General features: G+C 38.9%; 2 protein-coding genes across 2 annotated transcripts in view; both read left to right on the top strand.

Annotated features, from left to right (window-relative positions):
- Positions 1-24,840, top strand: LOC146478181 (uncharacterized). Its single transcript, XM_085112534.1, has 13 exons — positions 1-976; positions 1,693-1,842; positions 3,268-3,390; positions 4,020-4,148; positions 5,336-5,587; positions 5,980-6,290; positions 17,300-17,651; positions 18,239-18,388; positions 19,259-19,381; positions 19,690-19,812; positions 21,578-21,700; positions 23,672-23,794; positions 24,695-24,840. The coding sequence occupies exons 1-13, from the start codon at positions 655-657 to the stop codon at positions 24,838-24,840; spliced, it is 2,427 nt and encodes an 808-aa protein (XP_084968660.1). The 5' UTR covers positions 1-654.
- LOC146478180 (uncharacterized) overlaps positions 12,681-26,728 on the top strand; it is a 30,541-nt gene continuing 16,493 nt past the window's right edge. Inside the window, exon 1 of the mRNA XM_085112911.1 lies at positions 12,681-12,695. The gene's annotated coding sequence lies outside the window, so the exon portion shown is untranslated. The remainder of the gene's footprint in view (positions 12,696-26,728) is intronic.

The following is a 26,728-nucleotide window of genomic DNA, read 5'->3' as shown; positions in this document are numbered from 1 at the left end:
GCGAATGTCTTAACCGCAGAAAAGCTGTAAGTCACGCGAGCGAATTAAGCCCTGAGTCAAACGAGTGTCGCCCTATACTGCCACACCACGCAGTATTACGCGTCACTGCGAAACACACGAACCGTGAGTATTGGCACCACTTCAAGAATCTCGTGGCAGCAACCCAAAGTGGAAATCGAGCTGAGTGATTCAGCGCGCATTGAGCGCGAAAACCCATCCCAAGCTCCCTTGCCGTCCCCGTTGCGACACCTGAATGTCAACGGTTACCTTGTTTTTCGCGCCCGAAAATGACACTTGGTCCACGCGCAAGCCCACTCTTATTGGAAAAACTCGTTCTTGTCCTAGAATCTTAAGGTCACTAATGTTGTACGCGCGTTGCAAAAACGATGAAGGAAAAGGACAGGCGCAGGAAAGAATGACCATTCTATCTGCACCCTGGATAATGGCTGTTAGTTTATTGCGCGCAATGGTGTATCTTGTTTCCAGACCTTTCATTTATCGATCAATTGTAGAAACCGTGACAATAAGCGGGCGGATTTTATAATCCATACTGAATAAGACAATGGCAAATTTGACGAAATTTGTGATACAAATTAATACCGCCCCTGTTGATGTTTCGATTGTAGGTTTTCCTTTGCCGACGAGTCATATACAATGGCCGCGTTTACACCAATCATCCTCGCGATCGCTGTAACTGGCCTGGTTCACAAAGCCTCAACTGCTGAGCAGTGCAATGGACCCCGTCAGCTGCCAATCTCCGGCATGAAGTTACAGGGACACACTTATAACAAGCGCTATGCACCATCTGGCCATGCTGAATGTCTGTTCGTATGCAGAGAAGAAGACGTCTGTCAAAGTTTTAACTTCGTGGTTTCGGAGAGTGTGTGTGAATGGAACAACCGCACGAAGGAAGCGAGTCCAGATAATTTTGTTAAGGACCCTGATCGATATTACGTCAAGCTTGATGTCAGGAGAGGTATGAGTTAAAGTTATGTTTGGATGTTTTTTCTTTTTTATTTCAATAATAACCGCGATTTCGTCCACAGACTGAGATATTCGAGCCACCTTATACAGCATAATAAACAGCACCACAGGAAAGTATTACTCAGTAACTTTCATTTGAATGGTCACACTTTTGAATTTCATCCACAGACTCAAATATTTGAACTACCTTGTACAGCATAATAAACAGCACCACAGGAAAGTACTACTCAGTAGCTTTCATTTGAACGGGTCACACTTTAGGATTTCATCCATTGACTCAAAAGTTAGAACCACCTTAGCTTGTACAGCATAATAAACAGCACCACAGGAACGTACTGCTCGGTAGCTTTCATTTGAATGGTCACACGTTAGGATTTCATCCATTGAATCAAAAGTTAGAACCATGTGAGCTTGTATAGCCTAATAAACAGCACCACAGAAAAGTACTGCTCAATAGCTTTCATTTGAATGGTCACACTTTAGAATTTCATCCATTGACTCAAAAGTTAGAACCACCTTATACAGCATAATTAACAGCACCACAGGAACGTACTACTCAGAAGTTTTCATTTGAATGGTCACACTTTATAGGATTTCATCCACAGACCCAAAAATAAGCACACCTTCATAACATAACAAACAGCACCACAGCTATGTATATTCCTACTCAGAATAAGCTAACTTTGTTAAATGGCTTCATCTTCACAGTTCCTCTCGGCTCCATCTCTAAGCTGCCGGCCAAGTCTTGCAAAGAAATAAAAGCGAATGAAGGAGGACAAGCTGTCAGTGGCAAATACTGGTTCTACTCCATCATACCAGGAACGAATGTCCTCGCTGACTGTAACATGGCAACCGAAGGTGTGTAAAAGACTGGTCACAGATTTGATTCTATAAGCTAACTGGGCTGTTGCGCGGGTAGAGTGAGTGCAAAGAATGCGCAAATGAAGCGAGGATCAAAATGCAGGGAGCCGGACGTTAAGCGTGTAGCATGAGGCATAGAAAGTTGAACGTAGGTGATGATAATCTGCTGTACCAAAAAACATGGCGGCTCATATTTTTACCCATAGTTCTTAGCGTACAAAAACACTATAAAAGCTCATTAAAACGCACAGAAAAGTTCCAAAATCTTCAAACTTAGCATACACAATGTTGTTGGTCGGGAAGCAGCCTATAAGCTGTGATCGGCTTGCAAGGCATTGTGGTAAAAGCTGCCATCTTTGATCGTACTTTACCCATCATGCATTTGCACATGCGCTTGTTTATGTAAAGGCAATAACAACGAAGTGACGAAGTCTTGCCTTCGGATTCAAAATTGCATCGCACAGCCATTTTGATCACGTACAGAAGGCCTTGACTAAACGAATCATCGTTGTCAAGTAGTCCACGTAACAAGAAAAGGATGCAAGTGTCGATGCCAATCTCGTACCCAAAGTCTTCGTTCCCCTTGACTAGCGATCAGGAAACAAGAGCTGAGTAAAATTTTTCGGTCTTTACATTAACCATGCTTCAAATAACGGCATTGAAAAAGTTGTTTTCTTATTGCAAATAAATGCATTTTCAGTAAATTCTAATCAGAAGACCTCGCGTTCAATCGTTTCCATTCTCCAAATTGGGCGGAAAATGAAAACGGAACTCAAAAATAATGCATTTATGTGAGCTGGGCAATAGGCTTCTGTGAATATGAAAGTCATATACAAGTTGAACTGTGAATGAAAGAATTGAGACGTGAATGACCATCGAAGTTGTATACCCAACTTAAGCAATTAAAATACGACAACCTCTTAAACTTCAGGGTTGAAAAGGATTCGAACCCATGACCTCTGTGATAACGACACACCATCTCTACCAACTGAGCTATCAAGCCAACTGGGAGCTGGTCATTTTGTGAATTCCTATCATACCTGTTGAAATGAAGCCGGATGCAAGTAGAGTGTATGCAGTTCATATACTTGAACTGTGGATTAAACAATTAATAAATGAGACAATCGCAGTTACGGATATCCGAACTAAACTGCGATCGTAGCTCATTTATTACTACTAATAATGGACTGTGTCTTAATCAACAAGAGAAAGTTACTTTCATTCTTCTATAAGGTTAAAAGAACGAAATCCTGTAAACAGACTACGAGAGAAAAGAAAACACATGTAACAGGTTCCCCAACTCAAATCGTGATGTTTTCTGTCAGCACATAGTTAAAAAAAAGCCTGGCAAATTTGTTTCTTTGCTTATTGTGTAGGAACCTAAAAACTAACTCAGTTTCTGTTACTATTGTGTTTCGTCAGACATTGATGAATGTAGCGCTTCTCCTGCAGTTTGTCACCCCAAAGCCAATTGTGTTAACAATATCGGTTCCTATGTTTGTACGTGCAAACCCGGTTTTACTGGAAATGGAAAAACTTGCAGTGGTAAGAAATGGAAGAGTTCTTTTGCTTGTGCTAACAGCTCATAGAATAATCATTTGATGTAATGGTACGACTTCGCGACTTCGCGTTCGCATGGTTAATGTTGGTTTTGCTTCTCATCTGTTGAGAAAGTAGCGCGAGTTTTGCTAACCAATCGAAGATCTCCGTAAAGCAAAACCATAACAAAAGCGAACTAACTTACGACCCTCATGATCAATTCAAAACTGTTCTAATTTAATATACATTTTTTTAAAACGATTTAAGGAAACAACGTTGTTGTACAATTGCATACGAAAATGCGCATTTTTGCAATCGCACAATATTACTAACAGTATTAACAGATAACTATAGTGAAACTGAAAACGAGGATCCCCTAAGAAAAAATTTAATCACTGCTGCGTAAACCAAGTTAACAAATATGCATTGATGCAATTGCGTAATAAGGCAGCAGCACAATTATTCACATTAGGATATTTAAGGGTAACGGGCTATGCGCATGCGTGAAAGTCCTCTGGCGCATGCGTTTCAGTGCAGTATCTTGTACTGGTATCAGATAATGAGTTGTGTTATGATGTGATAATCATTCAAACATGATGTTGAGCAGTTTTGTTTCAATGTAACAAAATTTTCAGATATCAATGAATGTACAAGTGGCTCGCACAATTGTCACGCGTACGCCGTTTGCACAAACACCGTGGGGTCTTACAGCTGTGCTTGTCAGTCAAACTATCATGGAAACGGACACTACTGCTTATATAAACGTGAGTTTTCCTCTTAATCGCGGTAATCGGCTGCTGCCGTGGTCAAGTAAATAGTGCAAATAACATGTCATTAACCAATTTACAGAAAGGCATATCATCAAGACATGTTAAATGCACCCGAAACTGCACTTTATTAGATATTGTCTCCCCGCAATAACAGGCTTGTGTTCAAACCATCTATCCCTTTCGCTGGTGGATCAAAGGAAGGTTCCTCTTCCCACCCCCTCCCCATCTTATTTTTTACACCAAACCGAGGCCCGTAGAGTCGAGGCTACTAGATATTTTGTTTCACAAAGAGAAGGAAGTCCAGCGTTTGACAGTGGGCCACCCACCTACCTGAAGGTCGTGAGTCACCACTGCCTGTTTTCATGTCCGCAACAAAACCTCCTCTTCAGGGTCAAATAAGTATAGCTACAGGATAATACTGTTCTTATTTTGAAATTAGAGGGCGTTGAACGACAATGTCGCATCCATCATCTTAAATTCCAAGGTAGAGACAAGGCTGTTACTTCAGGTGATTCCATCGAATTGCATTGCGCATCCTTGCTGCCCATAATTTTTCGGGTCATTTAGCGCGCGCACGAGCGCGCGCGCGCACAACATTACGGGATTTCATTGAGGTTAAGCTCGGCAGGAAAATAAATGGTCCTTTTCTTCTAAACGGGCACGGTGACCCCCATTTTTTAATGAATCAATTTAAATGTCATACGGTTGACCACTATATATCGCGATTTAAAGAAAAGTTTAATACTCTACTATGAGATATTTTTATTTGAATGCTTTAAAAAGCACATATTTAGGTAGTGCTGCTTACGTGCACACAGCAAAATCTTTAATTTCTTTCATAGTTTTAATTCCAGTTCAATGAAAATAGTTTGTTGTGTAAGATTAAAGTAGATTTTGTTGAACTGCTTCGATATTTTTATGCAAGAAATTAATTTTTCTAGAAATGTTAGTTCCTTTTTCTGATTACTAGCGTTCCTAATATAAACCTCGTGGGTCATCTATTTACTATAATAGCCATCCAGGTTGCACAAAAACGAGCACGGTGACCCCCATTTTTTATTGCATTTTTGTAATGCTCATAACATAGTCATGAACTGGACCAAGTCTTAGACAATTTTAAATACTCCTTCTTTTTCAGCGGAATCACCTTAACCTCTCCTTAAAATTTTTGTCTCGTTTAGGTGGCCTCTACTATTCATCAAGTATTCTCGTCTCCAAGAGTAGCTCGTATGTGGACAAGTTGATTTCATATTTAAACCCAGTACTTCGTAACTCAGTCCGTAGCAGGTTTTTGTTATGCTGGCGGGCTTCGTCGCATGGCTGGCTGTCCTCAACATTCCATAGCAGATGTGATGGAAAGGGACCTACTGTTACTATCATCAAAGTCGGCAGTTACATATTTGGCGGATATACAGATGTCTCTTGGGCTAGTAGTAAGTATCCGGCTTTGCTCTTCATCCCGTCACTTTTCCACTTTAGTTTGATTATTAAATTATCACTTATCTTGTTGTGTTTTCCTCAGTAAGCTACTTGTGCAGCTAGCGTGCACTAACTCAAGACAATAATTCTTCAGTTATTTTTCCAATTGTGGAATAAAACACGATTACTTTTAGTCTACTCTACAGTCTCAATGGTGGTGCTCGACTATATTTTTTAAGGACTGGGGTTTGTAATTTCCCATCTGAAAAATGTTCTTATAAATAACTGAATGTCCTGTTTTTTTTTTTTTTTTTGTTTTTTTTTTTCTTAACCCAAAGTAATTAAATCATTTAGATTTTTTTTAGTTATACCATGTAGGTGTAAAACGTGTTTATCTTTGTTCCAGATTCAGGTTACACCTATTCCAGTAAAGCCTTTATCTACTCGCTGTACAACTACAACCGTAGGTACAATCCTGTTAAGCTACGGATCAAATCAGGACAATATAGATACGCCACATACAGAAGAAGTGATCGTGGGCCGGCTTTTGGTAGAGGACACGGAATCTACATACACCCTAACAGTCAGATATACAATAGCCACACCTCTTGCGGCTACTCCTATGCCCTCCCCCCAGGGTATTCTTCATCTGGTCGATGTGCGTTTTTTGCTGGAAAGTCCTATTTTACTCCCAGTGATATTGAAGTGTTTTATGAGGTAACGTGAAGTGATCAAAAACGCGCTTTTTAGGTAGTTCAGGCGACGTTCACATTAACATGGCTACAATTCGAAGCAGCTTTGACAAAGTCATGAGGGCGCCTTCGCTTTTTCAGAACTAATTCATCAGTAACCTCTAGCAGTGCCCATCTCCTCACCCCCACCCGGGCATTAGGATTAATAATAATAATAATAATAATAATAATAATAATAATAATAATAATAATAATAATAATAATCAGTGAATGCCCCATGCATACCCTGGGTACCAGAGGCTTTTCCTCGCGCGCCAAGTGAACTCGTAATCGCCCGGAGGCCCATCGTTGTCGGCCGAAAACCGACGCTGCTCACGGCAAATAAGAGACTTCGGTCCGAACCGGAAACTACCACTCAAGAAAATCGTCTGGCACCCAAGGTACCCTTGCACGACCGGGACAAATGAGCTTTTCAAATGCCCCACGGTACAGTTAAAAAATTGGTTGAATTCTTAGTTTCGTGGCTTGATTTCGTGGGTTGATTCTAATCAAAGCTAATTTGGGCCAAACTAGCTCTCGGAGAAGTCTTACTACTCATTATTGCTCAGGTAACCGTTCATTCTGAGGATCTACCATCTCATTTTTGCCCTCCTTAAACATAATTAATTACAAATTTATCGTCAGATTGTCGATAAACGTATCAATGAAAGACATGACAGTGATGTGAAGTGAAAATCCCGAGACTGCATGTTCTGTCAATGCCCCAGGATAGAATAATGTCCGTCCCCTTTCAAGGCAAATCTGGGGAGAAATGTCCTACTATTACCCCGGGGGAGGGAGTTGGGCACTGCATAAATCCCTGATGTATAACTAGCCAATCTGACAGATTAGTTCGCAAATGTGAAGGACTGAAGCCGTTTGAATTCCTTAATTTATGGTGCTACTGTTTTCAGAAGGACATTCTGGAGGATTTTGTAGCGCCAGCCCTCAAAATGGCGCGTCTCGTCTGTCTCTTTTACAAACTGAACTGTCCGGTGGTTAGTTCCAGCAACTGGAAAGGCGCGCAAAATACCGCTTTTTTTACCGTTTTCTTTAACAACAAAACAGAAGGGCAATTTTGACCGATCTTAAAAATCTTAATTGCAACTTCTGAAGTAGAAAAAAATAACGTTTTTCTAAACAAAATGTGACCATATTACCACTGAAGTGCAGAGAATCACGGTTTTTTGTATTTACTAGCTGTATTTGATATTGTACCATAGTTTAATGTAAAACACAGAGGATTCTGAAGATTGTAAGCGGTGCAAGTTTGGACATTTTCTGGTCTTACTTTCTTTGAGCCTAACATGTAAAAATGTCGTGAACGCTGCCTGCTAGCTCGGGTTTTTGTGGGTGGTAACGGGGGGGGGGGGGGGGGGGAGAGAGGGGGTAGGCGCTGTAGTATAGTCGGGCGGGTTCATCTTTTAAGCCGCTATTTTGTTGTTATTGTTGTTGTTTTGTAGTGTGGAATAGTATGACTAGTTGTAGCCTCTTATTTATTTTAAACCAGTCACCATTCGAAGTAAGAAGATATAGTACATTATTATTCAACACATTGTAACACAGACCGAATGTGGTTATAATGCACTCAATATTCGTCGTCCGTAGTCAGAAGATATCTGCGATATACGTAATTTCGAATTTCGGGCAGAAAAATAGGAAAATAAAGATCGTCTCCAGCTTTTCTGTAATAAAACTGTGCTTTGTTACTGATGTGTTGAATAATAAAACAATTATCCTCCTCAATCTTGCTGAATATCCCCTGATTTTAGCCAACTCGCTCTACGGCTTAGTATCTGGCCATATTCCACTGGATTTCAAAGGATAATTGTTAAGTGTAAGTGTAATGGGAAAGGCGCATTCATTACACCCGAAAAAATTTAATGCGGACCCGTTAAATACACAGTATTCAGTTTTTAACTGAAAATAAGTTTTTCTGCAAATTAGAGATTCACTGGTGGAGGAGTCAGTTATCAATATAGACTTTCCATCAGTAAGTAATCGAAGAGAAACATTCTTGAAGAGACCACATTAATAGTCTATTAATGGTCGATTAAAAAGCCATTGTTAAAGTGCCCCTGGGACGAAAATTTCATTTTCCATCTTTTTGCATTTTCGTGTAGAATATGACCTTCTTACTCATGTTACCAAATTTCAATCCTTTACGGCGATTGGAAGTATTTTTTTTAGCTTTTTATTCGAGATTTCACGGCCGCCATTACTTGGCCTTGTTCCGGAAGTTAAGGCTCAAATTACAGGAAGTGACGTCATTGGCTCAACACAAAAAATTCCACATGGCTAATTTTCATATGGATTCTACTTCATAAACTGTATTCTGCTGTTATTTAGTTCGCAACAAGATGGAAAATTTTCGTCCCAGGGGCACTTTAAAGTGGGGGTTTCAAGTTTCTAAAAACTTAACCTCTGCTCCAGTAGCTCCGCGCATGACAATGACAACTTATTAAGGACGGTGCCTCTTTTTGCAACTGCGCATAAGTTCTGGGCATCTTGAGTGTCCGAGAAATTCGGGTTTCTTAGCGACGGTTTCTATTAATACAAAGATATTTTTGAGCGGTTTATGTCTCACGGTAAAAGTAGTTTATTTTCACATAGAAGAGCTTTCGGGGGTTAATTGAGCACATGCTAACTAAATATCCCTGAGCCCCATAGGCTTTCCGACAACGTTAATTGAAATAGCTACAAACACTAAAGTAACATACGAAACGCAAAAATTCATGCCGTGTGAAAACTTTTTGCTTAGCTAGAGATCGAGGGGTACGGGAAAGGAGGATTAGGAGAGCTAGGTAAGGAACAAATACCGTAATCAATTGTTAGAAAACTCAAACCTTTTTCTAGTATTTATCTGTAGTAATTTAGTCCGTTTATTCCGGGTTACTTTAGTTTTAATGATTTACCCGTAAAGGAACTGTATATTGCAGAACTTATCGATGGAAGTTTAGCCTTTGAAATCCAGAGCTAAAATTCGGTTCATGCAATGTTCTAACTTGTGAGTTTGGGCATGAAATCCACAAGTTTGACGGCTCAAAAGAAGGGTCATTTTTATTACTACTATTGCTTGTAAAGATAGCACAAATGGATAGCATATGTAGCAGAATGGTCAACTTATCATGTGATCTATACAGACCACAAGTATTGTAGTCTGTATAGATATAAGTTGATCATTCTGAGTTTCTCAACCGAATATGGAATAGCTTAGTAGCTTCCGTATACAAAGCATACATTAGCATATAATAGACTGGGCACCATACCCTCTATGACAAGGGTAGAACTCTTACTTTCAAGAGTGACCAACATGTAATTTCTCTTTACAATGTAAATAGGCTGTTAAGCAGATAGGTAATAAGAATAAAGAACATAATCAACCAAGGGATTTTCTGTAGCTATAGAAGGAGCTCCTGTCAGCAATCGACATATAATTTCTCCTTACAAAGCAAATTCATTGTTAGTATGTAGGAGAAGAAGGAAGGTCATCAACTACAGGAGCTCATAGATTTATGCTAAAATTCAGTGTGTAATTTCTTCTTTCATTATCAATATATCTTCAAGCAGACAGGTGATGAGAATATGGTGGTAGTAATACAAGCCTTTTGTAAAACGTCCTTCTAGACACACCATATGTGTTACATCATAGAGTGGTTTTCATTTGAGTGTCGAAAGTAATTTTGCGTTTGCTTTACTACGCTCTGTGATTGGTCGAAAAAACCCGCGCCACTTTTTCGCGCGTGTTTTCCCGCGCTTGGCACCGGTTACATGTTTTTGCTTCGAGTTCTGATTGGTTCATTGTTCTATCTACATCTGTTATGATTGGCCAGAGTAATCACGGTTTTGGCTTTAGGGCACACAATTGAAAACTGCTCAGTGGTCTTGACAGAGATATTTATTACAATAGAACACATCTGTAAAACAATCAGTTAACCAGTAAGGAGAAACAGTTATACATCATTTATATATTGTATTTGCTTTGATGTCAACTATATGACAGTTAACTGCTGTAATAAAACTGAGTTAAACACTCAATCTTCTTATTATTATTTGTGTGACACGCGGCCGCCAATAATACATGTATGTTTGTTATTGAATTTAATAGCGCGAGGTGAATCGTGAGTTATGGTGAAACTAGTTTACAGAGTGCCTTTCGTCATGGGCCTTTTACATAAGTATCTATTGAGAAATCGCGCGCGCTACAAAGACCAAAGTTTAGTTCAAACATTTCTCTTTTGTAAAAGATAAATTTCAGTTAGTGACACAAGTATAATCCACAAAACAAATTCCGAGTTCTCCCAACAGGAGTCGAACCTGTGACCTTTGATTCCTTTTCCGGATTAAACTAGATTCGCGCACAAACATCCTGCATACTGCTAAGGCTTGGGTGTCGATGTGTTGCCGAGTATGTGCACTAAGAAATGTGATGTTGAGTTTTGAGCCTGGACTCAATGTGAAAGTTACTGACACAAACATATTGGAAAAAAATTCCACAACCGAATCCGAGTTCTTTCTAACGAGAGTCGAACATTTTTTCCATTTTATTTTCCAGTCATTTTAACAAAAAACTGTGGGTAACGTAACATGCAGGAAAAGGTTTTGATTTCATGCATAAAAAACAGTCTCCTTAGTGAACATGCAATCGAGGACAACACAATTAAGAAAATTACCCTTCCTAGCGCTTTTACTAGCCAGGAAAAAAGCCAACGGCCATATTTCCACCCCCGTAGTAATTGCACATGCAACTCAAAGATTCCAGCAATTGTATGGGTGGGACACTCCGCCCAGTTCTTGAGTCACTTAAACCACTCCTTTGTACTAATCTCCTCGTCATCCCACATAAGACGCTTAGAATTTGCCCTGTCACTCCTGTCCCCTGATAGTCTCACATAATTGATCTTTCGTAGACTTCTTTAGTTGGCCTTTGAACTTGTCTGGAGGAAGCTCTTGTCTATCGGTGTCGCGGATGAGAGGCTGACTGAATCTCGATCCCAATCCCAGGTTCTCCCGACATTTTCAAAGCTTCTAAAATCAGAGACTGGTTTCCCTGGGAAGCTGCTCTCTCCTCAAAATCAAGCACCAACTTTATAGTAGGATCTGGATTCTGATACATTTTGACGACTGCTTTAATTTTAGTTAGCTTGTATTCTTGCTCAACAGATTTCATTCCACGCCTTTTGTCCTTCCTTGAAAGGTACAGGATAGCTGTCGAGCTACTGGAGTGCTTGCAATATTGAAGAATCCTTAAAGAGCCTTAGTACCTATACAGTTCCTTTAAAAAGGCTGTTACTACTTCATATTAAATCTTTCAACATTTCCTCCTTTTTCCCTCACCATTTTACTTAGAAAGTCTTTTGTGTGTGCTTTATTTTTATTTTATACTTGCGGCTCCCTGTTACGACTACGTTTGACATTTATACATAGTTATTGTTATCCCTCCTAGCTAGGTTACCTTGTTAGGTATTTTCTAGGTAGCATTATACTTGCATAACCAGTGTTTACATTTATTTCTTCTGTATTCTAGTGTGGTATAATAATAAAATTTGCTGTTATTATTGTTGTTGCCTCCATTCTCCACGACAGTTTTACGTGCCTTCCTGTCTATGCGCAATGTTGCCTCCACCTGAGATAGGTTAGGATTAGGAGCGCAAACTGGTTGGACGCCTCAAGGCGATTACATGTAGTGTCGGATAACGGGCTCGACCAGATGACTGATAGTTTGCATATGCAGATATTTGCGGCGCTATCCCATCTTATTAATATCCATCTTATTATTATTGTTATTATTATTATTATTATTATTATTATTATTATTATTATTATTATTATTATTATTATTATAATTGCAGTTTAAAACTGCCATTCGTTGTAAAATGTGGTAGGGCGTAAAGTGTAGCATGCTACATCTAAAATATATGCATATAGTTATGAAAAAAGTAGCAAGGTAAAAATAGAAGTAGAATTATCAATATTATTCTCTTATTATTATTATTATTATTATTATTATTATTATTATTATTAAATTAAATGACGTCTTTGGCGTGTTTAACTCGTCATCACCTACTTTATACTGAGAAAGTAAGCTGAACTCGTAACCCTAAACAACATCATTTTTAACTAAAATCGTTGTTAGAGAAAAAGAAAAGATCATTGCTCTTCTCATTATAAATGACTTCCTCTCTCCTATAATCGTGCTGCGTAGGCTGTCATCCTAGCTATTTGCATTCTGATATTGGAAGCTGTATTTCACCTGTCAACTGGGTAATAAACACCTTCATATCAATGTCAGCCACCCGCACGACTCTTTAAAAGTGTTCCGCCGTTTCAGTTAGTTAACATAACAGTTTATCTTTCACTTTGAACGTGCATCAGGTCCATTTTTAAACAGGTGAGGAAAAACATCCTTTGTTCCAACTTTAAGTCATCTTGACGAAAATGTTGTACCAAATCTCTTTGCAAAATCTAGGTTCGACTTGTGGTGTAACTAAACTTTACGAAGTTCAGAGGCCGAGAAAAAAAATGTGTTGTAGGTGCTTTTCATTAGGATTTTGACAGTAATGTCCGTAATGGTTTTTGTGGAGGGAGAAAAACATCAGAATCTAGAGAACAACCTTTGCAGCAAGGAAGAGAGCAACAACATCATCTACCCACACATAACAAATACGGGATTCGAACCCGAGCTGCAGTGCAAGTGAGGGGCGATTGTTCAAACCAATACACTGCCCACAGTTCTCCTTAAAAGTACTGTTATACTTCTGGCTTTTTTCCTGAAAATTATAGTAACGCCATTGCGAAACAAGTTGAGAACGGAACTGCGCGTATGACTTCCCCTCTTGAAGTCTTCGTAACTAAAAACTGCGTCACAGGTTGCAGAAAAAGTAGACAAGTTCCTCTACTTTTCGCAACTTTGCGAGATGCGTTGCAAGATGGAGGGAAATTGCCCCTTATAACCTTCCATGCCTTGCAGCTTCATGTGTTTTTTCTCTTGCTTGTGCAATATACAGGCCGGGATCCCGGACCTAGTGGCCAGGCGAAAAAATGGTTGTGTACCAAGTTCAGAATTTTTACAAGCGTGCAGCATCGCTTTGCCAGAAATAAAGGGTGGTTTTGGCACCAAAGTAAAATTTAATTGCCGCCTGTCCTATAAGAGTGTATTTTCTTCGAATGAGCCACTTGTTTATTCAAGTGAAGCTGCTTAGTGCGCAATTTGTCTAACCATGGTAGGCAAAGTTGTGCACGCAAAGATTACCAATTGCTGGAACACTACGAGTTGAACTCGGTCTTGCAGCATGAAAATGTTTCGGGATGTCTTTGTTCGTCCGAACCAAACCTTCCTTTTCTCAGTTCCGACAAGAACAACAGCCATGTCTTTGCAGTCTTTGCGATGCAAAGCGACATATTTGTTCAACAACTTGTACTATTAGTATAAATAGCCACTATACCAATGTTGCAGAGTATTATACAACTTGCGTCGGGAAATTGAGATAAACATCTACTTTTCCTGCTCAAGACATATCTTGAATTTTCAGGCGTCAAGACAATACAGGGCAGTTCAATTAAACTGCAAGACGTTCTTGCAATAAAGTTTGTTTCAATTAGAACAAGTTTGTCATGTCCGCGCTAATAGACGTCGTTGCGCTGAGAAATCCGCAGGTTTTTACGTCTTTTTCAATAAAATCCGACACCCCAGTAACTTCAAAAATATAAGTTTTGATATTCATTAACCTTTTAAATTCGCTTGTGATTCGGGAGGGTGTTAGGGTTTTAATCCTCAATATTCTTATAACTCTTCCTTGAATTTATTATGAACTGCTTTTCTAAAGAACTCGAATCAGTAAAAACCTGAACATTACGCCAGTTCTGCTGCATTTTCCAGTCGCATTTTTTAGTTCCTTCGGCAATTAATTTTTTCACGATGTTTTTGGTGCACCAGTGAAAATTTGCAGAGTTTGGAAACACTATATTTTAATTCGACAAGGAAAATACCAAATACCGTTATAGTTGTATCCAGTGTAATTAAGAGTCAAGGGTTTGAAAAATTCTATTTAAACAAGGAAATTTTTTCACAGCAAAGGCCTAAGCCAAATTAATTTTAGATACTCAAACCAAGAAATACTCTTTTCTTCTGGAGAGGCGATATAATTTAGGGTGGTTAATAATTAATTTTCAAAAACCACAAGTCCACTTAAAGGAAATTAAACAAAGTTACGGGAAGTGGAGATGTGATACGTGTGCTTTTAATACTAAAATAAAAAGGAAATATCACAATTTATTTAAGACGAACTTCCCGTTATATATAAAGCAGAAACTCGTTTATTGTCTAAATTCTGCACTAGTACCGTACAGCTCAAAGTCATTGGTCAACAACTCGCAGAACAAGAAGTACCAAGACTCTCTAACACGACTCTTTCGTTAGACATACTGCTAAAATAGTTATCCTTTCCACCTAGCTTCAGTTAGCTAAAAACTTCCAGTTAAGTTACCTAATACTTCCACTTAACAACACAAGCAAATAACGTTCATCCATTGAAAAAATCGGAGAGGAATGCAACTAAAAGAAGGCTAATTCAAAACTAGAGTTTTCTTTATTAGTAGCTATGTTAAATTTATCGCTTTGAACTGAAAGCTGTTTATCTTGGATAGGACGCTGTTTAATTAAAAGTAGTAAGTTACTACTCTAGAGTCATTCCCGCAATCTAGCCGAAAAAGAAACCGGATTTCTTTGCATGCTGCGAGTGAATGGATTCCTACTGCCGGCTAGTTTTTGTTTGAGTTTGACATCCTGACAGGGGAAAAACTTTGACACGCATTCTTAGCTCCTGGACGTAAGTGAAACATTAACTTTCTCGAAAAATGTTTCGATTCCCATTAATGTTTGAGATGAAATGACCAGATTTCGTAGTTGTGAAGTCAGAACAACTTTCCTCGGTCCAGTAGCTTGTACTGGAAAATTGCTCGCTCAAAATTAATCCTAAACTGGAATTTTAAACATAGCGGGAGGAACACAAGAAAAGGTAAACAGACAAAGAGTCTCCATGTAGGGCTCTTAAAAAATTTGAATGCGTGTTTACACATGAATGGGACAAAGAAAAGCTAGGAGAACATTGGCGCTCATCAATAATTCGATTGAATACTGATGGAAAAAAAACTTTTGACAAAAATAAGTTTGTATTTTTTATTCATCAGAACTAACTCTACAGGCTGATTTTCAGCTTGACAGCAAATTCAGTATTCATCAGGAACCCAAGTATTGGCCACTACTCCGGAATGCATTCGAAACTGGGCACACTCCAAGAAAATTCATTTGACAGGTTAAACAGGAAGAGGATAAGGGGAAGTACCTTTGGCTCAAATGACTAAAATGGTGGAAAGGACTATGATGCACTTGAAGAGTTTCAACCATCGCTTATATTCAAGAGTTCCTAATTACTTTTGTTCTAAAATATATTTCACCAACAACCACTTAGCGCTTATACCGACAGCAGGTTTCGGCCTCATAAACTAGACAATTTTATTAAAACTTGTCAAAAATTTGATTATTGGGCTGCATTTGAACTTGCCCAACTTCCAAAACACCAAAAAAAATGACAATTTGTTTTTTCAACTGCTTAGTTTTGTCCATTTTCCTTCATTTCATTTTATTTTATTTCGTTTATTTCAAATATTTCCACTGAATATAATAAGTTTTCGAAATTGAACGATCAGTTTGCTGTTCGTTTAGTAACAACTTAATTAGGTGCTAGTGATATTAATTTTAAGAGCCGAAAACACTCAGTCAGGGTTTAATTTAGCAATGTTTAATTATTAACTAGTTGTAGCTCAAAGCAAGCAAACAAAGCGCGTGGGTTGAATTACGTCTTATTAGTTTAAAAAATAAGCACAAAAAGTTGACCTTTTTATATCGTTAAGAAATAACAACCTTCCAAACAACATGAATGAAAAACGTAGAAATTTTAACATGTAAAAATTTACGCAATCATGCGAGGTGCCAAATTTTCAGTGCTAGGATTGATGGATTTAGGCTGCAATACATCCTCGTGATATACGCGGGAAACCATAAGGCATTAGTTTTCGTTTTCGGTTCGTTTGGATTTCGTGTGAAACGCCGCAAGTCACGCGAGCGAATTAAGCCCTGAGTCAAACGAGTGTCGTCCTATACTGCCACACCACGCAGTATTACGCGTGACGTCGAAACGCACGAACCGTTAGTATTGGCATCACTTCAAGAATCTCGTGGCGGCTGGCTAAAGAGGAAATCGAGCTGAGTGGATCCAACGCGCGTGGAGCGCGATAACACTCAGTGTATATGTTATCACTATTTTAATATAGTTTCATATTGTAATTATTTTCACACGACCCCACAAGCTCTGAGCTTTAAACCCTATCGTGTTTGAATAAAGGATATGTATGTACCTTGCTGTCCCCGTAACGACACCTGAAATGTCGACAGTTATCTTGTTTTCCCGCTAAAAAAAATGACAGAAAGAAGTGCCATTATATCTGTGCACTAGATAATTAACAATTATTCCACGAGCGCACGTCGGATATGAGATGATGGATAGCCAACGAGGCGCGTAGCGCCGAGTTGGCTATAATCATCTCATATCCAACAAGCGCGAGTGGAATAATTGTTTTATTAAAAACAATCAAGTAGTATTGGTAGGCCTTGCTGATTTCGTTTTCAAGAGCAACCAGAAAACAATTTATGGTCGCTACTTCTCGGGCATGGTATAATGGCTCATATACCATGGCCGCTCAGCCAATCAAAACCCTGGAATTGCAGTATACAATGATCCAGTTTTTAATAATGGCTGTTGGTTCATTGCGTGCAATGGTGTATCTTGCCTTCCAGGCCTTTCATTTTTTGATCAATCGACGAAACGGTGACAACAAGCGGGCGGATTTCATATTCCATAATAAATAAGACAATAGCAAATTTCAGGAAATTTGTGATACAGATTAATATCACCTTTGTTGATGTTTCGATTGTAGGTTTTCCTTTTTGCCGACGAGTCATATACAATGGCCGCGTTTACACCAATTATCCTCGCGATTGCTATAACTGGCCTGGTTCACAAAGCCTCAACTGCCGAGCAGTGCAATGGACCCCGTCAGCTGCCAATATCCGGTATGAAGTTACAGGGACACACTTATAACAAGCGCTATGCACCATCTGGCCATGCTGAATGTCTCTTCGTATGCAGAGAAGAAGACGTCTGTCAAAGTTTTAACTTCGTGGTTTCAGAGAGTGTGTGTGAATGGAACAACCGCACGAAGGAAGCGAGTCCAGAGAATTTTGTTAAGGACTCCGATCGATATTATGTCAAGCTCGATGTTAGAACAGGTATGAGTTTAAGTTATGTTTAGATATTTTTTTTTTCTTTTTTATATCGATAATAACCGCGATTTCATCCACAGACTGAGATATTCGAGCCACGTTATACAGTATAACAAACAGCACCACAGGAAAGTACTGATCAGTAGCTTTCATTTGAGTGGTCACACTTTAGGATTTCATCCATTGACTCAAAAGTTAGAACCACCTTAGCTTGTCAGGGGCTTATGACCCGGAGCCTCTATCTCCCATATAGGGTAGATGGAGGCTCCGGGGTCATAAGCTCCTGAGCTTGTACAGCACAATAATCAGCACCACAGGAAAGTACTGATCAGTAGCTATCATTTGAATGGTCACACTTTAGGATTTCATCCATTGACTCAAAAGTTAAAACCACCTTAGCTTGTACAGCATAATAAACATCACCACAGGAAAGTACTGCTCAGAAGCTTTCATTTAAATGGTTACACCTTAGGATTTCATCCACAGACTCACAAGTAAGCACACCTTTATAACATAACAAACAGCACCACAGCTAAGTATATTGCTACTCAGATTGAATGAGCTAACTTTGTTAAATGGCTTCATCTTCACAGTTCCTCTCGGCTCCATCTCTAAGCTGCCGGCCAAGTCTTGCAAAGAAATAAAAGCGAATGAAGGAGGACAAGCTGTCAGTGGCAAATACTGGTTCTACTCCATCATACCAGGAACGAATGTCCTCGCTGACTGTAACATGGCAACCGAAGGTGTGTAAATTAAAGACTGGTCAGAAAATTGTTTCTGTAAGATAGCTGAGCTGTTGCGCGGGTAGAGTGAGTGCAAAGAGTGCGAAAATGGGGTGAGGATCAAAACGTAGGGAGCCAGACGTGAAGCGTGTAGCGTGAGGCAAAGAAAGTTGAACATAGGTGATGATAATCCACTGTACCAAAAAACATGGCGGCTGATGTTTTTACCCATATTTCTTATAAAAGCGCATAAAAACGCACACACAAGTTCCAAAATCTTCAAACTACATACACAATGTTGATGGTGCAGGAGGCAGCCAATTGAAGGTAAAGGCACTCAAAAATAATGCATTTATGTGAGCTGAGCAATAGGCTTCCGTGACCATGAAAGTTATATACCGGGTTAAAAGGGATTCGAACCCAGGACCTCTGTGATAACAATAAACCATCTCTACCAACTAAGCTATTAAGCCAGCTGGGAGCTGGTCATTTTGTGAATTCCTATCACACCTATTGAAATAAAACCGGATGGAAGTGGAGTGTATGCAGTTCATATACTTGAACTGTGGATAGAATAACTAATAAATGAGACAATCGCAGTTACTGATTTCCGTACTTAACTGCGATCGTCGCTCATCTATTACTACTAACAATGGACTGTGTCTTAATCAACAAGAGAAAATTACTTTCATTCTTCTAATGAGGTTAAAAGAACGAAATCCTGTAAACAGACTATAAGAGAAAAGGAAAAACATGTAACAAGTTCCTCAAAATCCTCCTGTGTTTTCTGCCAGAATAAAGCTTCAAAAAAGCCTGGCAAATTTGTTTCTTTGCTTATTAAGTAGAAACCTTAAGACTAACTCGGTTTCTGCTTCTATTGTGTTTCCTCAGACATTGATGAATGTAGCGTTTCTCCTGCACTCTGTCACGCCAAAGCCAATTGTGCTAACAAGATCGGTTCCTATGTTTGTACGTGCAAACCCGGTTTTACTGGAAATGGAAAAACTTGCAGCGGTAAGAAATGGGAGAGTTCTTTTGCTTGTGGTAACAGCTCATAGGATAATCATTTGATGTTATGTTATTAACGGACTGTATCTTAATCAATAAGAGAAAGTTACTTTGATTCTTCCATGAGGTCAAAAGAATGAAATCCTGTAAACAGACTATAAGAGAAAAGAAAACACATGTAACAGGTTCGCCAACTGAAATCATGATGTTTCTGTCAGCACATAGTTTCCAAAAAGCCTAGCAAATCTGTTTTTTGCTTATTGTGCAGGAACCTAAAGACTAAGTCAGTTTCTATTACTATTGTTTTTCCTCAGACATTGACGAATGTAGCGCTTCTCCTGCAGTTTGTCACGCCAAAGCCAATTGTGTTAACAATATCGGTTCCTACGTTTGTACGTGCAAACCCGGTTTTACTGGAAATGGAAAAACTTGCAGCGGTAAGAAATGAAAGATTTCTATTGCTTGTGGTAACAGCTCATAGGATAATCATTTGATGTAATGGCACGACTTTGCGTAGATGTATAAATGATGATGATGATAAATACAAATACAATAAACCAATCGGAACTCAAAGTAAATACATGTAACTATAGTGGTGTTAAGCGCGTTAATACGGGCAAGTCGCAATTGGTTAATGTTGGTTTTGCTACTCATTTGTTGAGAAAGTAGCGCGAGTTTTGTTAACCAATCACAAATCTCTGTAAAGCTAAACCATAACAAAAGCGAAATAACTTTCGACGCTCAAGATCAATTCAAAACTGTTTTAATCTAATAAATATATCTGTTTAGGATAGCTGGGCTGTTGGGTGGGTAGAGTGAGTGCAAATAAATAAATAAATAAATAAATAAATAAAGAGTTCGCGAATGAAGACAGGGCAAAACGCAGGGAGCCGGACTTGAAGCGTGTAGCGTGAGGCACAGAAAGTACAGTTGAACGTAGGTAATGATAATCCCACTGTAACCAAAAAAAATGGCAGCTGATATATTTACCCATAATTCCTCGTTTTTGAAAACCTTATAAAACTCATAAAAACGCACAGACAAGTTCCAAAATCTTCAAACCTAGCATACACAATCTTGTTGGTACAGGGGGCAGACTATTGGCCGTGATCGGCTCGCAAGGTGTTGTGGTAAAAGCCGCCACCTTTCTCTGTACCTTACCCATCATGCATTTGCACCTGCGTATGTTTTTGTAAAGGCAATAACAACGAGGTGATGAAATCATGCCTTTGGATTCAAAATTGCGTCACACAGCCATTTATATCACGTACAGAGAAGGCCTTGACTAAACGAATCATCGTTGTCAAGTAGTCCACATAACAAGAAAAGGATGCACTTGTCGATGCCAATCTCGTATCTTCGTTCCCCTTGACCACCAATCGGGGAACAAGAGAAGTGAAATTCTTCAGCATTGACATTAACCATGCTTCAAATAACGGCATTTTAAAAGTTGTTTTCTTATTGCAAATGAATGCATTTTCAGTACATTTCTCTCAGGAGACCTCGGTTTAAATCGTTTCCATTTTCGAAATTGGGCGGACACTGAAAACGGAACTCAAAAATAATGCATTTATGTGAGCTGAGCAATAGGCTTCTGTGATTATGAAAGTCATATACAAGTTGAACTGTGACTGAAAGAATTGAGAAGTGAATGACCATCGAAGTTGTATACCCAACTTAAGCAACTAAATTACGACAACCTCTTAAACTTCAGGGTTGAAAAGCATTCGAACCCATGACCTCTGTATAAACGATAAACCATCTCTACCAACTGAGCTATCAAGCCAACTGGGAGCTGGTCATTTTGTGAATTTCTATCACACCTATTGAAATGAAGCCGGATGGAAGTGGAGTCTATGCGGCTCATATATTTGAACTGTGGATAAAATAATGAATAAATGAGACAATCGCAGTTACTGATTTTCGTTCTTAATTGCGATCGTCGCTCGTTTATTACTACTAATAATGGACTGTGTCATAATCAACAAGAAAAAGTTACTTTCATTCTTCTATGAGGTTAAAAGAATGAAATCCTTTAAACAGACTATAAGAGAAAAGAAAACACATGTAACAGGTCCCCAAATTCGTCATGTGTTTTCTGTCAGCATATAGTTTCAAAAAAGCCTAGCGAATTTGTTTCTTTGTTTCTTGTGTAGGAACCTAAAGACTAACTCAGTTTCTGTTACTATTGTATTTCCTCAGACATTGATGAGTGTAGCGCTTCTCCTGCAGTTTGTCACGCTAAAGCCAGCTGTAGTAACAACGTTGGTTCCTATGTTTGCACTTGCAAACCCGGTTTTAATGGAAATGGAAAAACTTGCAGCGGTGAGGAATAGATGATTTCTTTTCCTTGTGGTAATTGTTAGGTTGCTTCCATCCAGACTGAACATTGTCTACTTTAATTTGTGTTTGGTTGGATTAAATTTGGTGCATTAAGATGCTGCAGAGAAGCTTTCAAATTGAGTTTCGAAAGTAATTTCGCGTTTGCTTTTGTTTTGTTTTACTGCGCTTTTTGATTGGTTGGCAAAGTTTGCACCACTTTTTCAACCAATAAGAAGCAAAACCAAACAATTTGTGACCTGCTCGTACTCGTTTTCCCGCACTTAACGCGGATAGATGTATCATTCGGTTCGAATTCTGATTGGTTAATTGTGCTGTTTACATTTGCTGTGATTGGTGTTAAGACAATTGATTGAAAACCATTCTAGAGTGGTTTTTAATTCAAGGGAACGTGTCAGCTATTTTTTGTAATACATCGAAAAACGAAAAGTCACGCTTACACCAAGGAAACCTAAATATAATAAACCGGTTTTCCTACAAGTTAGTATGCTAGTGCATTGGAGCTATTAAAAAGTGCCTGGCCATGGGTGACCAGAAAAGACTTGATGGCTTGTAACATGAAAAACGTGGAGACTCATTGCCTTGCATATTTCTTCCATCTCATCTCTTGTTTGCATCATTCTAAGCTATGCCAATTCCTGAAACAAGTTAAAAATCGCGATCGTGGCCGAATGGAAAACTTACGCGGAATTTTTGATAAAAGTACTAAGCTATTTCCATGTTTCTTTTTCTCCCATTTAAATTTAAAGAGATTAACCTGTTTCCACGCAGAGGCAGTTTCTTTTCAGTGCACAGTAAATGTCAAAGCCAATTTTACTAGTAAAACAGTCTTGGTCAATAAGAGGACAAAATGTTGTCTTAAGACTAATTTACACGTACCACCGATTTATCGGCTAGGCCCCACATGTTCAAAGAGTAGATAACTTTATCCAGCTGATAAAATGTATTGGTTGAAGTACATTTTATCCGCTGGATAGCGTTATACCTTGCATCGCACAGCCATTTTGATCACGTTCAGCAGGCCTTGACGAAACGAATCATCGTTGTCAAGTAGTCCACGTAACAAGAAAAGGATGCAAGTGTCGATGCCAATCTCGTACCCAAAGTCTTCGTTCCTATTGACCAGCGGTCGGGACACAAGAGAAGTAAAATTCTTCAGCCTTTACATTAACCATGCTTCAAATAACGGCATTTTAAAAGTTGTTTTCGTATTGCAAATGAATGCATTTTCAGTAAATTCCACTCAGGAGACCTCGCATTCAATCGTTTCCATTCTTGAAATTGGGCGGACAATGAAAACGGAACTCAAAAATAATGCATTTATGTTAGCTGAGCAATCTGAGTAATAGGCTTCCATGACTATGAAAGTCATATACAAGTTGAACTGTGAATGAACGAATTGAGAAGTGAACGACCATCGAAGTTGTATACCCAACTTAAGCAACTTAAATACGACAACCTCTTAAACTTCAGGGTTAAAAGGGATTCGAACCCATGGCCCCTGTGATAACGATACATCATCTCTACCAACTGAGCTATCAAGCCAACTGGAAGCTGGTCATTTTGTGAATTCCTATCATACCTCCGGGATGGAAGTGGAGTGTATGCAGTTCATATATTTGAACAGTGGATAAAAGAATAAATAAATGAGACAATCACAGTCACTGATTTTCGTTCTTAACTGCGATCGTAGCTCATTTATTACTACTAATAATGGACTGTATCTTAATCAACAAGAGAAAGTTACTTTTATTCTTCTATGAGGTTAAACGAACGAAATGCTGTAAACAGACTATAAGAGAAAAGAAAAAACATGTAACAGGTTCACCAACTAAAATCGTGATGTTTTCTGTCAGCATATACGGTTTCAAAAAGCCTAGCAAATTTTTTTTTGTGTGTGTGTGTGTGTGTGTGTATAGAACTAACTCAGTGTCTTTTACTATTGTTTTTCCTCAGACATTGATGAATGTAGCGCTTCTCCTGCAGTTTGTCACGCCAAAGCCAATTGTGTTAACAATATCGGTTCCTATGTTTGTACGTGCAAACCCGGTTTTACTGGAAATGGAAAAACTTGCAGCGGTAAGAAATGGAAGAGTTCTTTTGCTTGTGGTAACAGCTCATAGGATACTATTTGATGTAATGGTACGACTTTTCGTACATGTAGAAATAATAATGATGATGATGATGATGATGATGATGGTGATGATGACGACGATGTAAATGGTATAATAGAGCAGTTTTTTTCATTGAGTATCGTGAAGTAATCACTACAGGCGTTAATGAGCCCTCTCGATGAGTTTTTTTTCTCTTGGGGCAAACTTTGACAATAAAATATGTTTAAATAAAAAAAAAATACAATAAACCAATCGGAACTCAAAGTAAATACATGTAACTATAATGGTGTTAAACACGGTAAAACGAGTACGGACAAGTCGCGATTGGTTAATGGTGGTTTTTCTTCTCATCTGTTGAGAAGGTAGCGCGAGTTTTGCTAACCAATCAAAGATCTCCGTAAAGCAAAACCATAACAAAAGCGAACTAACTTTCCACCCTCATGATCAATTCAAAACTGTTCTAATCTAATGAACATATTTTAAAACGATTTAAGAAAACAACTTTGTTCAGTACAGTTGCATACGAAAATGCGCATTTTTGCAATCACACAATATTACTCAACGGTATTTACAGATAACTATAGTGAAACTGAAAACGAGGATTACCTAAGAAAAAATTTAATCACTGCTGCGTGGACCAAGTTAACAAATATGCATTTATGCAATTAAGTAACAAGGCAGCTGTACAATTATTCACATTAGGATATTTGAGGGTAATGAGCTATGCGCATGCGTGGAAATCCTCTAGCGCATGCGTTTCAGTGCAGTGTCTTGTACTGGTATCAGATAATGAGTTGTGTTATGATGTGATAAACATTCAAACATGACATTGAGTAGTTTTGTTTCGATGTAACAAAATTTTCAGATGTCAATGAATGTACAAGTGGCTCGCACAATTGTCACGCGAACGCCGTTTGCACAAACACCGTGGGGTCTTACAGCTGTGCTTGTCAGTCAAACTATCATGGAAACGGACACTACTGCGTGTATAAACGTGAGTTTTCCTCTTAATCGCGGTGATCGGCTGATGCTGTGGTCAAGTAAATAGTGCAAATAACATGTCATTAACCAATTTACAGAAAGGCATATCATCATGACATGTTAAATGCACCCGAAACTGCACTTTACTAGATATTGTCTCCCCGCAATAACAGGCTTTTTGTTCAAACCATCTATCCCTTTCGCTGGTGGATCAAAGGAAGGTTCCTCTCCCCACCCCCTCCCCATCTTATTTTTTTTACACCAAACCGAGGCCCGTAGAGTCGAGGCTCCGAGATATTTTGTTTCACAAAGAGAAGGAAGTCCAGCGTTTGAGAGTGGGCCACCCACCTACCTGAAGGTCGTGAGTTACCACTGCCTGTTTTCATGCCCGCAACAAAACATCCTCTTCAGGGTCAAATATGTATAGCTACAGGATAATAATGTTCTTATTTTGAAATTAGAGAGCGTTGAACGACAATTTCGAATCCATCATCTTAAATTCCCGGCTAGAGACAAGACTGCTACTTAACCTGCTCCTTAAAATTTTTCTTTCGTTTAGGTGGCCTCTCTACATCCAGCATTCTCAGCCCCAAGAGTAGCTCGTATGTGGACCAGTTGATTTCATATTTGAACCCAGTACTTCAGAGTTCAGCCCGTAGTAGGTTTGTGGTTTGTAGGTTTGGATTTTCTTTCTTTTCTTTCTTTTTGGATTTCAATGAATGAATGAATGAATGAATTCTTATATACCGCACATATCACCAAGTCTCATGGCGGTTAGCCTGCAATGCAGGCGTATTTTTGGAGCGGGAGCGCTGAATAATCCTTCGTTGCTGTCATCTTGGGCGAGGAAGCGCGAGAGGGCCGAAGACCGAAGACCTAAGACCCCCTGATCGAAAACGAAGACCCCCTCATCGAAAACGAAGACCCTTTCGCCTCAGCTCGGTGGAGTTTAGCGGAAGACCTAAAAACAAATTCTGTCAAGTGCCTGTGTGCCTTTGTCAGTATTGACATACACAAGACGGCATTTGTATTAAACTGCGATTTAGGGGAAATTAGGTATCATTACAAATCCTGGGAGGGGAAGGAGTGGGTTGACAATACTTGTGTTCGATATACAAAAATTTCTATTTGGTAAATTTCGTGAGATTCCATTGGTTAACGATTACTTTGGAAACCATGGACCAATTAGAACTCACGAAAGTTACCCACATTAATTCAGGTAGTTTAGTAGTGCGAATTTCCAATTGTTTCCCTGCACACGTCGTCCTGTCTGCTCGATATGTCCATGTCGAATCCATTGAAATTGCCCGGTGTGTGTTTTTTTTCGAAATCAGAATGTCACTTTACGATATTCACGAGGTTTTTACCGCCGATTCTAAGTTACCAGGCCAACCCGCCGCCGAGACAGTTGTGTTAAAGAAGTCTCTTAGTGCGGTTTTTCCCCCCTTAGAAATCGTAATGCTACCATCATGGAAGGTGTCCCATTGGTGAAAAACGCGCATCCCTGAGAAAATACCTCAGAAGGTAAATTCTAATTAAAAAGAAAATTTAATCCTTCATTGAAGTAACACTCTTTTTCTTTTATGAGAACGTTGAGGCTAAAAAGGGACTAAAAGTTAAGAATATGTTAAGAACATACCTCAGGCTGAAACATTGAGTTTATGTCAAAAAGATCATAAAATGTATAACAATTCGGTCTGTGCTGTGGTATGCACGTAGCTCAACTGTATCCAACACGGTCGAATACACGAGCAATGTACTTTTGGAATAATTACAACACAAGTTGTAATTAGGCAAGCCAAGAGTGTACAAACTAGAAACATAAACAGATTCGTTTAATATAAGGTACGAAATCGCTGACAATCAAGACTTAGTTTTATCTGTAATATAAAATGTAAAATTATGATTAACCTTTGCT

This window comes from Pavona decussata, unplaced genomic scaffold (genome assembly GCF_977016875.1).
Source record: "Pavona decussata unplaced genomic scaffold, jaPavDecu1.1 SCAFFOLD_67, whole genome shotgun sequence".
Classification (NCBI taxonomy): domain Eukaryota; kingdom Metazoa; phylum Cnidaria; class Anthozoa; order Scleractinia; family Agariciidae; genus Pavona; species Pavona decussata.
Note: the sequence above shows the minus strand (reverse complement) of the source record. Positions and strands in the feature narration are given on the sequence as shown.

Coding starts and splice junctions, on each gene's coding strand:
- LOC146478181 (XM_085112534.1), top strand. CDS start 655: ATGGCCGCGTTTACACCAATCATCCTCGCGATCGCTGTAACTGGCCTG. Junction 977..1,692: donor CAAGCTTGATGTCAGGAGAG/GTATGAGTTAAA, acceptor TCATCTTCACAG/TTCCTCTCGGCTCCATCTCT. Junction 21,701..23,671: donor AAATGGAAAAACTTGCAGCG/GTGAGGAATAGA, acceptor GTTTTTCCTCAG/ACATTGATGAATGTAGCGCT.